The sequence below is a fragment of the Orbicella franksi genome, chromosome 3 (assembly GCF_964199315.1).
Source record: "Orbicella franksi chromosome 3, jaOrbFran1.1, whole genome shotgun sequence".
NCBI lineage: Eukaryota > Metazoa > Cnidaria > Anthozoa > Scleractinia > Merulinidae > Orbicella > Orbicella franksi.
Window position 1 is genome coordinate 21,160,001 of NC_138147.1, and position 17,500 is coordinate 21,177,500.

The 17,500-nt window shown below is 37.5% G+C and overlaps 2 protein-coding genes across 3 annotated transcripts in view; one reads left to right on the plus strand and one right to left on the minus strand.

Moving 5' to 3' along the window:
• LOC145482671 (endothelin-converting enzyme 1-like) overlaps positions 1-17,500 on the plus strand; it is a 434,574-nt gene that overhangs the window by 415,037 nt on the left and 2,037 nt on the right. The window lies entirely within an intron of this gene.
• LOC145482693 (oxysterol-binding protein 2-like) overlaps positions 1-17,500 on the minus strand; it is a 157,658-nt gene that overhangs the window by 96,399 nt on the left and 43,759 nt on the right. For both annotated transcript variants that reach the window (XM_081461332.1, XM_081461333.1), the window contains 3 exons: positions 16,557-16,605; positions 16,306-16,381; positions 16,146-16,230 (listed from right to left, as the gene is read on the minus strand). In XM_081461332.1, coding sequence (XP_081317458.1) covers positions 16,146-16,230; positions 16,306-16,381; positions 16,557-16,605 — 210 coding nt within the window. The remainder of the gene's footprint in view (positions 1-16,145; positions 16,231-16,305; positions 16,382-16,556; positions 16,606-17,500) is intronic.

Sequence of the window (17,500 nt, forward strand, 5' to 3'; positions counted from 1 at the left end):
AATGGATGAAAATCTATCGTGCATTCTTTTTCGGGGGAATGACCTTAAGCCACCCCCAAAATGGAAGACCAAGGACAGCAGAGCCTTAAAATCTGTCTGGTGAAGAATTTTTCTTTTCTTTGACCACTGCGAAAACATGGCGATCGGTACGCTTTCAAGTAAGTTTTGAATACAGGTCGCCGATTAAAGCAGCTTCCCAGACTTTAGAAAACAAAAATTGTAATGTACAGTATTTATTTCGAAGTTCAATTCAACTTTTGGGACAATTAGCTAAGCCATAGCTGATAAAATGACTGCAAAAGTTGTTAGTGAAAACTGAAACTTTTGCTTTAGCATGAAGAGTTAATTTGAACACATGGTCATATAGCGAAGCCTGTCTGTGAAGATTTTGAACATTTTTATGCTTTAAAATGTTTCTTTGCCTTTTTGAATAAAAATTTATTGTTATAAATTGAACTTCCTTTCTCGTATTTCTTTCATTTGTTTGCATTTACTTTGGAATTTCAGGTTTTAAAAGTGAACAGTACCTTAGACATGTGAAACACGCACATTGAAATTTACGGTGGTTTGTTTGTTCAGTTTATTCGCTTTGTTCAAATATATTTTTGAAGTCTTATTACAGAACTGCTGAGAAAAGAACTAAGTGGCCACTAATTTAACACAGTAGAAATACGATTGATCTCAAAACATTGGCTTGTTTTTGTTGTCCTTTTGATTTAAGCTTACAGTTTTTCTTTCACTATGAGGTGTTATTTTGTTATTTTGGTTTATTTTTGTGTTTACGCTCGCTTTGAAATATTTTTAAAAATGCCAAGGAATTTGGGGTGGGTCACAAGCAATTTTATGCAGGCATCAATGGGTTAAGAGAGCCCATTGGTAATATGGTACTGGTAGTCAGGGGTTGACAGCTTTAATAAGCAAAAAGAGATTGCAGAAGACAAAACCTCCCTCCCAATAAGTTGGTCTCAGGAAAAGGCATCTCTATCATTGATTACATTTTGGAGAAAGACCGATTTGAAACCGGTCAGTACTAACACCCATAATCAGTACAATACACAATGCGTTGGTCTTAATTTCTATGGTAGGACTGCATGCACTGATTCAATTAAGATAGTCTGTATCACATCCAGGTAGTGTGTTCAGTATTTTTTGTGCGTACATTCAAATTTTGCCGCTAACTAAAATAGCAAAGCTGATGCCTGCAATCAATGAGCTATCTATTTCCATTTATCCTGGCATGCTGTGAACCAAAACAAATCTCGTAAGAGGTGATTTTGATTAGCCTGTGAACACAGGTGGATTTTGGTGGGATAATAAAATTTATTCGGGTTTTTAAGCATTACGATTGTGTAACTCCAAAATGCATATTGAACAATGCTGAGCTATTCCTCAAACTGTTCTATATTCCAAAAAAAAAATAATACTATGCCGAAAAAAAAAGAGAACTTGAAAAATGACAAATGAAGAGTTTGCCTGAATATTGACATTAGGAGAAGGAAGACTCATGGCTGAATGCAATCAGAACAAAAATTGTGTTCATGAAAGACCAACTGAATTTGAGCAACAGCCAACAGTAGCCAATGCTCACCTAATGGAGTCTCTTTTAGATAACTGGCTGAAGAATAACCATATTACTGTAGATATAATAATAATTTATTTTGGGACTGTCTGCTTGTATCTTGGGTCTTTTTCGAGTTTTCTCAACTGCAAAGAGACTCCATTTTCTTTCTGGCATCAAAAGTACTAGACACAGCATTCTAATTTGAGTCATTCAGAGACCCAGGGGCAGTTAGTGGGGGCAGGGAAAAGTCTAAACAGGCGAGAAAAAAATTCGGGCAAAGAAAAGTCAAGGAGAGGAAGAGCCCCTTGGGATGAGGTCTTAACAGACCAGTTCCAAATGGTCGGAGTAGTTCTGGCTTCTGATTGGTGCCAGAAAACCTTCATTTTTTTCGGCCCAATCACCGAGCAGCAAGACTAGGAGTCGTTTCGTGTTCCCTTACATGAAAGATACATACAGGCCAGTTGCTCGACATAATTATGTTGAGGGTTTACTCATGGAGAAAAGTTCCAATCACAGCACAAAATGTAGGGGAGATCCGCAAGAAACTCGCCGGAAATACACTGGGTCTTTCACAGGTATCGTAATATTAGCGTATTTAAAAGATAGCGAGTCTTTTGTACACTCACTGATGTCGATCGATAAATTTTTCGGCATTTTGGAATTTTGCTTTCTTTGACAAAATGGATTTTTTTTCGTATATTTCTTACATCACTTGCTGTAACTGAAACTTCTCCAATCTTGAGTAATCTTTTGTCGCACAGGCCACGTAGGTATGTTAGGTATTACTTACTAGTAAGCTAAGTTACAAGTAAACACTAAAATAAGTAAAAACTATAGTAGGTAAACAACCTACTGACTCAGCCTGTACTTGTCGGTTTAAAAAAAGCCACTTGGTATTTTTTGGACCTAAGTTACCACTGTTATCAGAACATTGGTACTGTACATGTACAATGGATTAGAATTGCAAATAAACATTTATAAATTGGTCAGGAAATTGATCCTGAACATTGTGTTTACCTGATTGTAAGAAACATGTAAACCAATAATGAAGTTTTCTTTAGTTCCAGTTCAAGAAATAAAGCACACTGTTATCAAACAAGTCTCTTATCTAGTAAACTGTACTTCTTTTTGCTTAAATTTAATACATTTCTCAATTCCCTTCCATACATAAAGAAACTCATAACTATGCCTTTGCAAGTCTCACCTTGTTTTGAACCAACTTTTATAACAATCAATTGTATATTACTACCAAATTTTGACACACATGCTTTTAGCTATTACTTTGCTGTTTAGTTCTGGTATCTTAGCTGTGCCTTTTAACATAACACTGATATACTGCAATTTGCATGTGATTTATCGTTTTGTTATTAGCTTCATAGCTCAGCAAATGCAGAGTGATATAAAAACAATTTCAAAAGAATATTCATCAACAACTTAACTACTCTAAATTATGTTCAATAAACCTAAAGCAAAGGTCTAAGAAAAAAATTCAAACTCTGCCATAGTAGGAGCAGGATTAGCCTACATCACAGATGCTAACAACATACCACCGGTTTTTGTGGAGGCAACATGGTTGAGTGGTTAGCTAGAGCGCCAGATTTGAAAACCGTAGGTCTCGGGTTAAAGTCGCATTCTGACCGCTAGCTGATGTCGTTCTCAATAGCCCTGAGTTCAACTTCTCGGCTGTGCTTGTAAATAGCCAACCGGTCGGCCTCCCACCAGTTGGGAATCTTAACCTACTTATGTTTATTTGAATATTTATTTATTATTGTTTGTTTACATTAGTCCTGAAAAGCTCCAATGGGGAGTGGCCAATATTTAAGTATACATTAACTAATACATTTGCACTTACACATATATGGGGAAATAAGATTATGTCTAAGATTCTGTAAGAAACTGACACTTTCCTTCTACATCATAGCCAACCCACCCCCCAACAAAGAAATGTTCCAGACAGTCTTCCTTCAGAGGTTGTAATTGAAGCTACGACAATCACAGACGAATCGAGAAGTGTCGGGCTTCGGAGAGAAGTATTTTACGGAGAATGCGACCACAGAAGGCAATAAAAGTTCTGATTAATGCTCGTTTACTTCTGCACAACATATGTTGATTCTCGTAAACTGAAAATAATGATTATATAACTAAATAAACTAATGTGAACGTACAAAGGCAAAAACTACAGTAACTATAACCGAAAATAAGGTATAAATAAAGAAACTAAAACGATTTTAAAGGTTAAACTTGCATGCTGAATTCATATTTGGAGGCGGAACCCGCTAGTTACATAACAACAATACTACAAGAAAAATACATGTTCCGCACGAAAAATGACAGAAAAATCTAACAAAATATGCAAGGTATAAATGCTGAACAATAATTTCTAACAGCTAGGGACCAATACACTTGAAATAAATGCACGAAATCCTAGCATTTGCCACGCTGGAATGCTCCTAACCTAAACACGTGGTCCCTCGAGAAACTTACTAAAAGCTTAATAATCGATGAAAAGCGAACCTAATGAAATATAACTAAAATAAACAAAACAATAAAACACTTACATATCTTTTCCGCGCAGTAATGCCTCTAGCTGGCTTATAAAGGTCCTTAAAATTCGACGATGATTCCTACAACAACATAACACCGACGATCCTCTAACAGAAGTGCGACAACTAAGCAAGAACGTGACATGTCCGAAGAGTCATAACGCAGTGAAATAGATAAATGAAAGAAAAAACGAAAGAAACGCCGGAAATGAAAGGAAAACTAAATACAAAACCGTAACAGAGGTTCCTTCAGTTTGTGTCAGTTACTTTTATCCCAAGCAGGCAAAGGAGGAGGGTCAACATTTTGCAATCCCCAAAAGGGTGGGTCATAAAAAATGGAATGTCCTTGAAGCCCAAACATAATAATAAGTTATTGATGATAATAACTTCTCCTTTCTCAAGTTAAAATTCACAATGCTGTAAATCCTGTTTTAAGGTATCCCCCCCTTTAATAATCCCCCTTCCCTTTGCCTGTTGTCTGTCAAAATAAATTAAACCAAACAACAGTATTACCAATGCAATTTTAGCATGCCAGTCCAAACAAATCTTCACACATTAATCATAACCTCTCTCGGACATGAATGTCACTGGTAATGGTGTGCTGAAAGAATTGAAGTTTAATCTCCAACATAACACTACCCTGTTGAAGACCTACAAATATTGAGTGGTAAGCTGACCACTTGCTTCTGTTTTGCTAATTTAAGTCCCCTTCTCTATTAAACCCTCCCTCTCTATCAAATAGACTTCCCATAACCGCCACAACTCACACTATTGGCAGAAGTGAGGAGGAGGATTTTCAATATTAAATACAATATAAAATATAATACGGTCTGTCATTAAGAACAAATATTGCAGTGTCAACAAATCAAGTTCAGGTCACTAATCTTAGTAATTGTAGGGGAAGAAGTTTTCTTTCTTTTGTGTTTGATCAATGCCGATCAAGACTGAATAAATAAAGAACTCAAGGAATTACAAAGATGGCATATCAAACTGGAATGCCATAGTCACAGAGGCAACTTAAAATTCTTTGGAGTAAAGGAGGGAGAACATGAATCTAACAGTGAAACCGAGACTGCTTTATGGGAATTTAGGCACACGAAGCTGAAAATTCCACCCAACGATGTGAAGGAAATACACTTTGACAGAGTTCATACGATTTCTACGCATACACGTGACGGCCAAGACTCCAAATTCTGTCCAATTATAATCAAACTCTCCGCTTATCAAGACAAGAACTTCATAAAGCCGTTCATCAAAAACCTTCCTAAGGGCACCATTGGAATATCCAACGACTTTCCAAAGGAAGTGGATGAGATAAGAAGGAAGTTATACCCCGTTCTCAAGGCTGCCAAACGTGAAAAAAAAGAAGCGTTCTTTAAGGTAGAAAAACTTTTAATCAATGGCTCTCTTTACCGAGGACCGGAAACAGCTCTTTTCCCTCTGTACAGATGTTTAATGAACGGTTAGTTTTAAATATTTTTAATCAACTCTCTTGCTCCACCATACAACTTGACCATTGCTAAATTGCTGCCGCTGGTACCCCAATTTTGACCCAGTCAGTAAACGCCGCACAAAAGCATAGGTAAGTGTGAAGTAGTGAGTAGCTTGTGTTGTGTGTGTTGTTGTATTTCTGTTGTAAGTATGTTAAAATGTATTTATCTATCTAACTTTAACTCAGTCAACAAAAAAAAATTAATACTAAGTTATGATATCTCGCCGCACAGTGAAAACTACAGTATAAACAAGTGCTTAATTTTTTCTTTGGAATATTGTGACTTCGCCTTCTGCAGAGAATCTAAATGTATAAAAAATTAATTATATCGCTAAATGTAAGAGGGTTAAAAAGTTTGAGAAAGCGAAGACAGGTTTTTCACTGGCTACATCAACAAAAATCAGATATAATTTTTTGCAAGAAACTTATTCCTCGCTCGATACTATCAGAAGATGGGAGACAGAATAGGGAGGCAAAATCATATCTAGCCATGCATGGGTTGTCTCATAGCAGAGGAGTTATGATTCTTTTTAAACAACAGCTTGACGTAAACATTGAAAAAATTGCCTCAGATGATCACAGGAGATATATTTTAGCAGAGATTGTTATTGATAATACAAAGGTTGTACTGGTTAATGTTTATGCACCAAACGATCCATTAACCAACAGGTTGTATTCCTAAGGGGGCCTTCAAATAATCTTCTCAGCAAATATGGTAATGAAATCTTGTGTTGGGAGGCGATTTTAATTGCGTAATCAGCACTTCAGACAAAAGAGGTGGCAAACCTGTTGACATTACAAAAGCATCAACTATTGAACTCAAGGCTTTGATTAAAATGCATAATCTGCTCGATAACTGGCACTACAAAAACCCGGACTCATTTGGCCCTACGTGGGTGAACCCCTCAAAGAAAATACAATGTAGACTAGATCACCTCTTCATTTCAAACCAACCGAGTAATCAAATTTGCGAGAGCAAAATAATTCCAAATATTTATTCTGACCACTCTGCAGTCGTGCTCTCTATATCTTTCTCCAAACACAAACCCCCTTGTGGGCCTGGCTTCTGGAAATTTAACAACTCATTGTTGTCGGACACAGAATATGTAGAATTATTGAATTTCTTAATTCCAGAGTTTGCCAAAAGCATCAGGGAACTGAGGACAAGGGTTTGTTCGGGGAAATGATTAAAATGGAAATCAGAGCATTTACAATAAAATTTTCGAAAAAAACCGCAAAAAGCAAGCATGACGAAGAGTCTGCCCTTTTGTCGGAGATGATCAAGCTGCAGTGCAAGCTCCAGACAATGTACAGCGATTCCCTGAGTGAAATAGAAAGAATAAAAACCAAGCTTTCAAAAATAGCAAGCATTAAGACATGTGGCACGATTATACGTAGCAGAGCGTGCTGGTATGAACATGGCGAGAAAAACAGTAAGTATTTCTACAATTTAGAAAAAACAAACCAAAGGAAAAAACATAATGGCCTTAAAAGTCAATAATCACGCAAAATTAACTGACCCGAGAGAGATTCTTGAAGAGGAAGAGCGCTTTTTTAAACAGATATATACATCAAAAAACACAAATCCAAACAGCTCAGAGTTAGTCGAATTCTTTAATACGGAAAATGCATTATCAGAAGAAACTGCAAAAATTTGCAAAGGTATTATGTCTATCGATGAATGTAAACGAGCGCTTATGACAATGGAAAGCAATAAAACACCAGGTACAGATTGCCTCACTTCAGAGTTCTATCGCTTTTTTTGGAACGCTGTTGGTAAATTCATGGTGGAAAGTTTTAATTATGCATTTCAACACAGATCACTTTCTATCTCTCAACACCCAGGTATTATTTCTTTAATCCCAAAAAAGAATAAGAACGCGGAATATTTAACAAATTGGAGACCAGTTTCGCTACTTAATGTTGACTACAAAATTGCGACCAAAACTATTGCTCTTCGCTTGGAAAAGATCTTGCCAAGTGTAATACATCCTTGTCAGTCTGGCTACGTAAAGTGTAGATTCATTGGAGAAAGTATCAGACTAATGGACTTCACTAAAAGTAAAAATATACCAGGTGTAGCTGTTTTCTTAGATTTCGAAAAAGCTTTTGATTCAATTGAATGGGACTTTATCCAAAAATGTCTTGAATCTTTCAACTTTGGACTAAATCTCCAGCAATGGATCAGCATGTTCTATAAAGACATCTCTAGTTGCGTCCTTAACAATGGCGTTGCCTCTAAACGCTTCTACTTAGAACGCAGCATCCATCAGGGTTGTCCCCTTTCAGGCATACTCTTTGTTATTGCTATGGAGGTTCTTGCCCAAAGTATAAAACGGTTCAAAGACATCAAGGGCATACATATCCAGGGTAATGAAGGGGTCAAGCTCACGCAATATGCTGACGACACAACTGCCCTTCTTGCTGATATCCAGTCAGTTTCTAATTTATTTGACTTACTTTCATTGTTTGAATGGCCTAAGAATAAATCAGGCAAAATCAGAAATGCTATGGCTTGGTTCCATGCGCCATAGGAAAGACACAATTTGCAACCTCCAAATCAGCGATGATCCTGTTTACGTGTTCGGCATGCATTTTACCAACAATATTGAATTGTCTCATGAGAGAAATTTCTTTGAAAAATTAGGATCCCTAAAGAAAACCTTAAGTGTCTGGTCCCAAAGAGACTTATTTATATATGGTAGAATAAATATTGTTAAAACATTAGCCCTCTCCAAACTTGTATTCATCTCCAGTGTTACGGAGACTCCAAAAAACTTTGCAACCGAGGTCAATAAAATAGTGTTCGATTTTATCTGGAAGAAAAAACCAGCCAAAATAAAAAAGACAACCCTCATCAAGAGGAAATCGGATGGCAGTCTTGGCATGAAAGATTTTGTACTTTTCGATAAGACTTTGAAACTAACGTGGGTAAAACGGCTGTGCTCAGACTCAGATGCACCGTGGAAGTATATTCCAAAATCATTTCTCTCTACTGTCGGCGGTATCTTTCAATGTAATTATGACCACAACTTTCTTGATCTTAATGGCCATCTTCCTGAATTTTACAAACAAATTATTCATCATTGGCAAGAAATCATGTCTACGACACCTCACAGCAAGACCGAGATACTGTCTCAAACAATCTGAACAACAAATTCATTACGATTGACAAAAAATGGTATATCTACCTCATTGGCACCGAGCAGGTATAAAGCAAATTTCAGACCTTTTTGACAAGCACTAAGTACACACTAAATTGTAACTTTTTACAATATTATAGTCTTTTATCTGCTATCCCTCAAAGTTGGAAGAAGTTCCTTCACGTTAATTTTGGCGACTCTACTACACCCCCGCCGCCAATCTGTACTATAACGTGCAAGATGTTATACGGCAAACTGTTAACCTTAGAAAATCTTCCTCCTCCCACTTCAGAAAAAAAACTCTTATCATACAGCATTGCAAAAGAGAATCCAAATAAAATTTATCTTCTGCCGTTCACAGCCACAAAAGAAGTTAAATCGGCAATGTTGCAGCACAAAATTATACACAACATTTTAGCCACGAACAGTATACTATACAAAATGAACAAGGTTGCCTCCCCATCCTGCCCTTTCTGTCCCTCTGATAGTCAAAACATACATCAGTTGTTTATTAGCTGCCTGCAAGCGTCTTCCTTTTGGTGTAAGTTCCAAAGTTGGTATTCTACCATAAGTAATGCAAGTTTACTTCTCTCCAAGCCAGAGGTATTATTTGGAATTACTCGTCCTTGTACTCACCGTTTGACCTTCAACCACCTCATAATACTAGGCAAATACTTTCTTTATATCAACGCTCTAAATAATACTGTGTTCGTTTTCAGCGACGTCATCTCATTAGTGCAGGATAAAATTGAGATAGAAAAATATATTGCTGCCATGTGGAATGGCGAAAGGGAATTTCAACAGAAGTGGAAATTCCTTCTCACCATTTAAGGTGTTTCCCTTAGTAATTTATAGTGAGGTCATTTTTTTCTTTTTTTATTTTGTTTGTTTGTTTTGTTTTGTTTTTTTTTCTATAAGTAATTACATTGTATTGTAACTCCTCAAGTAACATAATGTGTAAATCATAATAAGTAATTATTGCGTATTGTAAGTAAGTGAGGTAATGCCATGTATTGTAAATTGGTGGTTTATTTTTTGATGTGTTGTAAGTGACATTTGTAAGACAGTAAAAGCATTAGAAATAATAATAATAATAATATTAATAATAATAACAATAATGTAGTGTACACCTGAGTGAACTATGAGAACTTAACATCATTTCTACTGTACATGTAGGATATGAGCTCATAGCCTATTAGTAGGTGAGGTTAAGCCATCACAACATTGTTTACTCATGTCCAACAGAAACTAAGATTACAGTATACTCTTTAATTTCTGCTCCAAATGGATGGGCTAAAGGGGTATCCCAAAAAACCATTCCCAGAGAAATAACCTCATTCACTCAGTTAGAAACCCTCCAAGATAAGTTGTTACATCCACAAAGTACTCAATTGCTCTTTCTTTGACCAAGCACAACATCAGCAAAATGATATGTTTTATCCTGCCGGTTGCGTACTGAAACACAGTCTCTCACAAGATTTGATCAGATCAGCCCTCATTACCAAAGGATCTGTGCCTAAAGTTGCATCATGGGCCAAACTGCCTCCTCTTTCTTCACACATTCTTACTACCTCATTAACAGTTGGAATCAGTTTAGCTGGTAGCTGCACTGCACATGAAGTCTGAGCCACGTTTTCCACAGGCACACATCCTTGTGGTCTCAGAATCCTGTGATGATTCCAAGAACGGATCAAGTGTTTAGCAGCATCATTTGCAACATACATTGTCACCCAAGAAATGCAAACATTGTAACTGGGCAAACAACAATAACTAAAGGTGAGACCAAACGTATATCCAGACTTTTCCCAGATTACGTAAAATTTGAAATGTTGTACTTTTTCCAAATCCAGTTTGCAGTGCAGCAAAGACATCTTTTCCATAAAATGTGTTTCCAATTACATGTTTTTATTTATTTGCTTATTTAGGGAAGCCATAAGGATAATCTGTAAAAGAGCAAAGAAGCTTCGTACACAACAGATCACCTAATGTAATTACAATATATATTGCTCGGGTTTCAACTCATTTATGCCTGGGAAAATATGTACACTTGAATGAATTGGACCACAAATTTTACTTGACGAAATACAAATTCTACCCTTTTTCAGAAACAAATTTCCTGGACTTTTCCAGGACTCAGATTGATTTTTCCAGGACTGTAAACTTCACATCCCAAGATCTCAATGTTAATTCTCCTTACTGTCTGCCATACATTTCATATTTTTTTACTTGAGTTCAACAGATTTCCAGAACTTTCCAGGACCAGCAGCCTTTTTCCAGGACTTTCCAGTCCTGGAAAATGCCACAATAAAATTCCAGGACTTACCAAGTTTTCCAGGACCTGTACATGTACGCACCCTGTTTAACAGTTCTCAGCCATGTTGCATTGACCGACTAAAATCCTGCTCGACACAGCGTCGCGAAAGTTTGACATACCTGCCTGGCCTGTGCGATGAAAGATTACTCAAGATTGGAAAAGTTTCAGTCACAGCAAGTGATGTAAGAAATGTACAAAAAAAAATTGATTTCGTCCAAGAGAGCGAAATTCCAAAACGCTGAAAAATTTATCAATCAACATCAGCAAGTGTACAAAAACTCGTGATCTTTTAAATACGCTAATATTATGATACCTGCAAAAAGGCCCAGCGTATTTCCAGCGAGTTTCTTGCGGCCTACATTTTGTGCTGTGATTGGAACTTTTCTCCTCAAGTAAACCCACAACATGTCGAGCGACTGGCCTGTATGTATCTTTCATGTAAGGAAACACAAAACGACTTCTAGTCTTGCTGCTGAGTGATTTGGCAGAAAAAACAACCCTGACCATTTGGAACTGGTCTGTTAAAACCTTGCCCCCAGGAGCTCTTCCTCTCTTTCTTGACTTTTCTTTGCCCAAATTTTTTTCTCGCCCTTTTAGACTTTTCCCCGCCCCCACTAACTGCCCCTGGGTCTCCGAGGATGAATTTGAGTAAACAGCTTGAAAACATACAATATGCTTTCGCAAGTGGAAAAACAAAATTATGAAGTTGAAATTTAAAAAAATCAATTACTTTTCTAAATTATTCTCCTGAAGCTATCATTCGTTTGATTCAAAAGGCATTGCTTATTTCTAAAACAAAACAAAAATTTCACCCGATCGCTCACAATAACTTACTGGCAACGCTGTACACACTAAAATTAGACCTAAGTGAGTAAACCAATCAAATGGGAGCATTGGTCGCCTGTTGGGATTTGTGATTGACAGGCTGAACACCTCAGCCTCAATAGCCTTGCTCTGTGTTTAAACATAAATTATGTTACACTGATCAAAAAAATTCCGCGAGAGCTTTTTTTTCTGTTTTTCCTGTTTTTAGCAATGTTGACTGATATATGCCAACCTTTTTGTGACTTGTATTGACCCCTTTTTGTAGTATCCTTTGCAATTTACAACATCTACATCACAGTTACGAAACATGCTTTCAAATGATTGGGAACAATCCTAGAACACAAAATTAATGAACCACACTAATTCTCCAAACTATACTAGCAAACTTGTTCATTCTCTGATGCATTTTCGAGAACTACTGTACACTACATGTGCATATTTCAAGTTCGATTGACCCAAACTCTCTGACCTAGGTATGAACTTGAGTATAAGTGATACAAATTTTGGTCAAAGATGATGGAGTCAGAAGTAAAAGAAAGGCCAATGCTTGTCATAGGCAGTCACAGCCTGCGGCACAGGCGTCAATGGGTTAAGCCAACATCATAGCCATCAAACAGTAAAGTTCGTGTTTACATATAGGACTAAAATTTTCACTTCAGTATGAAACAACCAAGGGATGAATGCTTACAAAATAAATACATGTATGGTATTGATGGTATGTATTTACAAGTCTTCACAGGCCATCTAGTCCATCAGCTGAGAGCCGAAAATTCGGGTTTATGGCTCACTTGAGGGGAACAGCTAAAACATGTCTTATCTTAATCTTTGACTATTAGGCATCATAAAAATGCATGATAGCAAGGAAAGAACAGTAACTTTCACTTTGTAAATCGAATTATAAATTTCGCCCCACATACCCTTCTTTTGCTGCCATCTTGGATTTTGGGGGAAAGCTCCAAAGTGGTTTGTATTCCTTTAATGTGAACGAATCATGTTTCGAATGCAAATTTTAAACCTACCGGAACTACAAACATGATGTCCATTTGTTCTAGTGCTTGAATTATGAGTACATGATGTCATGAGTGACGTCACAACGCCTGATTATTGGTCACAATATGATCATTTTACACTTATAATTATTGCAAAAACATTGTGGGGTACAGTTCTCAAAATTATTTCATGAAAAGAGGGCAAGAAGATAAAATATTAAATTGCAAGTTTGTTGAAACAAAGCCCTCAAATTCATTTGCTGTTTCCTACATCCAGCCACAGTTCCCAAACATACGGTCTCACAAACAAAAGTGTGAAAGTGCACCATGATCTGATCAATGATGGATGAATGCACTGTATGCGGTTGTTAGGGTCCTACATGTTGTAGGTTAGCCCAGGAAGCTTCTTCATGAGTATTTGGCTACTACTTCATCACAGACCTACATCCATAAGGGAGATGGCTCCAGTAGCATCAAAGAAGACACAAAGCTGTGGCAAAGCTGGTGGATCAGCTCAAGGATGTTATCACCTTGCTATGGAAACAAGATGCAGCATTAATGAGCTTGTCCAGGCCGGGGTATCAAAGTGACAACAGAAGTAAGTGATGACTTATTGCAGGCCAAGCGAGCAAGGTGAAGAAGACAGTGAATGACTTTGTAACGACCGTTGCTCATCTAATCGCACCGGCTTCAGATTACTTAGATTCATCGAAGAAAGCCAAGCGGAAGTCTTGGATCTGTAGGCTGTGCGTAAGGTTCGCAACTAGGATTTGGTACATCCTCCTCATGTGAATCGTGATGTATTTGCTCTGATGGCACTTGTCGGATAGTTTCTTCCACTTCCTTGGTCTCTTTCCCATCCTTGTGGACTCCCGTGAAAAACAACTGCGCAAAGCCAAACTCTCCTAACAGCTAGAGTGATGCATCACAGTTACCAAGAAATTTCCGAGAATGCAACCAGTGTTTTCAGTATACCTGGAATGGTGGTCTTGCAGAAGTTGAATATCGCGCCCTCTGGAGGTATGTCTCATGTGGTCGCTAAGAGAGTGTTTGAGTTGGTAATGGGCACCGGCAAAAGGCACGTGGACATAGTGTTCAACATGTATCACGAGGTGTCGATCAAAAATGTTGAAAGATTTTAAGGAGTGTCTACCTCTGACGGTGAACAGTACAAGAACATACTTCCTGCCTATACTGCGATAGACTACGAGTAGTCCCTCTTTCGCTTAGTCCGTGGTGTGTGATGCAAGAGAAAACCGTGAGAAAAAATGGCCATGCAAACTCCTGGGGACGCCATTTTTACGCGGCCATTTTTCCTCACAGTTTATTTATGGTCTACGGTCTACGGCCTCGCTCGACGGACTAAGCAAAAGGGGGGCTACTTGTAACCTAAAACTGCAAAGTCAGGGAACCAGTTTTTCAGTGTCACCACAAACAAGCCTGACATTGCCAATTCCCTCGTGTCACAGAGGAAGAAAGAAGCATTCTGAGGCAGGCTCAGTGATCGGATCATGTACGTGAGTACCGAAGATCAGTGCTAGAGACGCAGCCACATGCAAACCAGCTCCTGAGATAGGGTGTAATCACGAAGAGGCCAATATGAGTATGGTTCTCCATGCTTGGTGCGTGGGAGGCAGGTGCGTCATCCACTCTGACACTGATATCTTTGTCCTACTACTTGCTCAAAGCCAAAACCTTCGAATGTGCTACATGAAGAATGGAAGAGGTGGAAAGACCAGAATGATGAAATTTCTTTAGTTATCAACGGCTGCATTGACAAGCACTACTTCATGAAAGTCCTAATTGGCGTACACACGATCACAGGTTGACACTCTCCGGGAAGCAGTTCAGCTTCTAATTCTCCAATACAGGTGTGGCGAGAATTGGGAAGGAGTGAACAGTATCCGAAGAGATACTGGAGGAGGCACTCGTGTGACAGCTGTAAGGGAAGGAGTGCCAGAGTATGGATGCACTGCGCTGTGAAGTCCACTACGCCAGAGGCTTTGCAGCTATGCCATCTCTATGAAGTCGCATTACAAGAGCAAATTATCAAGCAGCAATCTGGAGGGGGAGCCGTCACCACAGAGAAGACAGTTGAAATACAACGCCAGTAGCCGAGTATTTTTGACAATTTTTGAGGTGTTTGGAAAGGTGCTCAAACAGATTCTTGAGTGTTTTATAGAACTTCTCGATTGGAACTAAAACTAAGAAGAAACAGAAAAATAAACTCGTAGAAATATCTGCTAAAACAATCAGATATCCAAACAACGTCACGGTCATAATTTACCGTATTTAGGCTTGATGAATTGTTTGTGAGTTTGAGAAGCTATAGATCCAAATGCAAGTGACAGCAGTGACAAAGGGCATTATACGATCGGGGCGCTTCTGTACTCAACCAAGCTCTAAATTGAAGTGTGAACCTAGTTACGTGTGTATACATTGAGTTATGGTATATCGGTTCATGGCATAGTGTGCTTAATTAACTTAATGTAGAAAAGGTGTTTTTCTAGTACTGTGATGTGGAGCACCTTATTGGTAATTTAGTTACTTCAGATGGTTTAAAATAGAGGTTGAATACACAAACTGAAAAAAAAAATATCGGCCACTGTAACGTAATTTATGACGTCATCATAGCTTGAACAACCACAGACAATATTGAAATAGTGTCTAAGATACTAATTACTCCAAATACACGTCCAGGCAAAATATCATGTGCCTCTAAGAAAAGAAATATAGGAAAATAACACTTTTTAATGCTTTTTTTTTAGAATTCCAAGATGGCAACCAAAAGGAGGGTATTGGGGGTAAATTTAAAATTCCATCTACAAAGTGAAAGCTACCGTTCTATCCTTGCTATCATGCATTTTAACGATACTTAATAGTCAAGGATTAGGAACATACAACTTTCATTTGTTCCCCATAAGTGAGCCATACAACCACCTCAGCTGATAGACTAATCTGAAAATCAGGGATATTTTATATCTTTAATACATGTATTGAAAGCCATAGCATTGCTGAAAATGAGAGATCGAGTTTTACACCAACATGCATCTGATCAGTGTACATTTATCACAGAAAGCAATCTCAAACAAAACTGAGATGATTTTTAATTTATAGATTTAGTTTTATTGTCAATCCTACTTTGAATGAAATTTGCAAAAGATTGTTGATTTGTTTCCAAACTTCCCTTAAGGCTTACAGCTGGATGCCAGAGTGAGAGAAGTACGAAAGTGCAGTAAATTTAACTTGTGACATTGTTTTTGGTATGTTTTACTTGCCTGTTCTGCTATGAGGGCATATCCAACATCATGATTAATAAACTCAAATGTTTCTCCTAACAGTGGGTTGAAAGGTTTCCAGAACCTACAACAAGAATGAAACACTGTGTTTTCAATTGTGTTGAAACTTTCATATCAGACTAACTGTAGCTGTTCTTACCTTCCAAGCACAGTTGAATAAGTTGAACAAGCAAATGCTGCCACATGAGCAAGTTGGACCAAAGAATTTTTACAAACTGTGGAATAATATAAATTCAAAACAGAGAATTAATGAAAATTTACTTCAGTTTAAGTTACAAACAGCTTTTATCGTAAATTATAAAGACATTAATTTACATGCTTACAATATTGGAATTTTTTTGTCCTTTGCCTGTAATATGTAAGTAGCACCTTAACAATAATGTTACTTACATGAGGCTCTGTTTAGAATATCAGCATACTCTAAATCCTCTGCCAGTCGCTACAAAAATAATAAAAATGATATCAATTCAACAAAATTAATAGATACCTATTTGGCTAAGCGTCTGTTTACTAATTGAAGACTTTCGTGCAAAAAGGGTGTATATAGCATTTTGGGCCAATTTTTATTTTTTGCAGGATCGCGCAAATTTTTGACAGACTGACTTGTTTTGACATGAAAAGCATCGTTGCGTAATTGCTTTTGTTGATTTGCACTTCGTTCAAGTTGTTTGTCGCTGTTTGCTTAAGCAGTTTAAACAGCCAGAACTGGAGATGTTTTTGTTTTGTTTGGGAAACAAACTGAGCTCGCTGTCTTCATAATAAGGTAAGTACGTTCTAATTCTCTGCGTATGAAACTGAACTCAAGAGAATGAACCTGCTTAAAAACCTTTTGCAAATTTTAGGCATGTGAGATTCAAGTAATGCATAACACTGTATGTTATCATCTTATAAGGCAGTCAATGACTGCATACTGTGTTCTCTTGAACAAATTTACAAACAAATACATGTATCAAAATTTATCTTGTGTAAGTTACATGACAGTTTTTTTGTACATGGTTCAGTCGCGAAAAGAAAATTGTGTGAATGCTGGCGAACTGCTGTTCAGTGTCCTATGAAATTTTGTGTATAGGCTGGTAAATTATCCTTAGTGCTCGCGAATTTTCGTTAACTTATTGATAATTCAAAGAAATATGGTCCTTTGTTATAGTGAATTATCACTTGACAGGCAGTAAAATTTCAATCGAACTTTCCAGCAAACTTTTGTCTAATAATTGCGGGATCAAAGAACGAAATTTGCGCATTTCGCTTGCATTACTTTTACACAATACTGTATTATTTTAAGGGTTGACACACTTCTGGTTCACGTTTCCCTCATAAACTGACTCCAAATTATG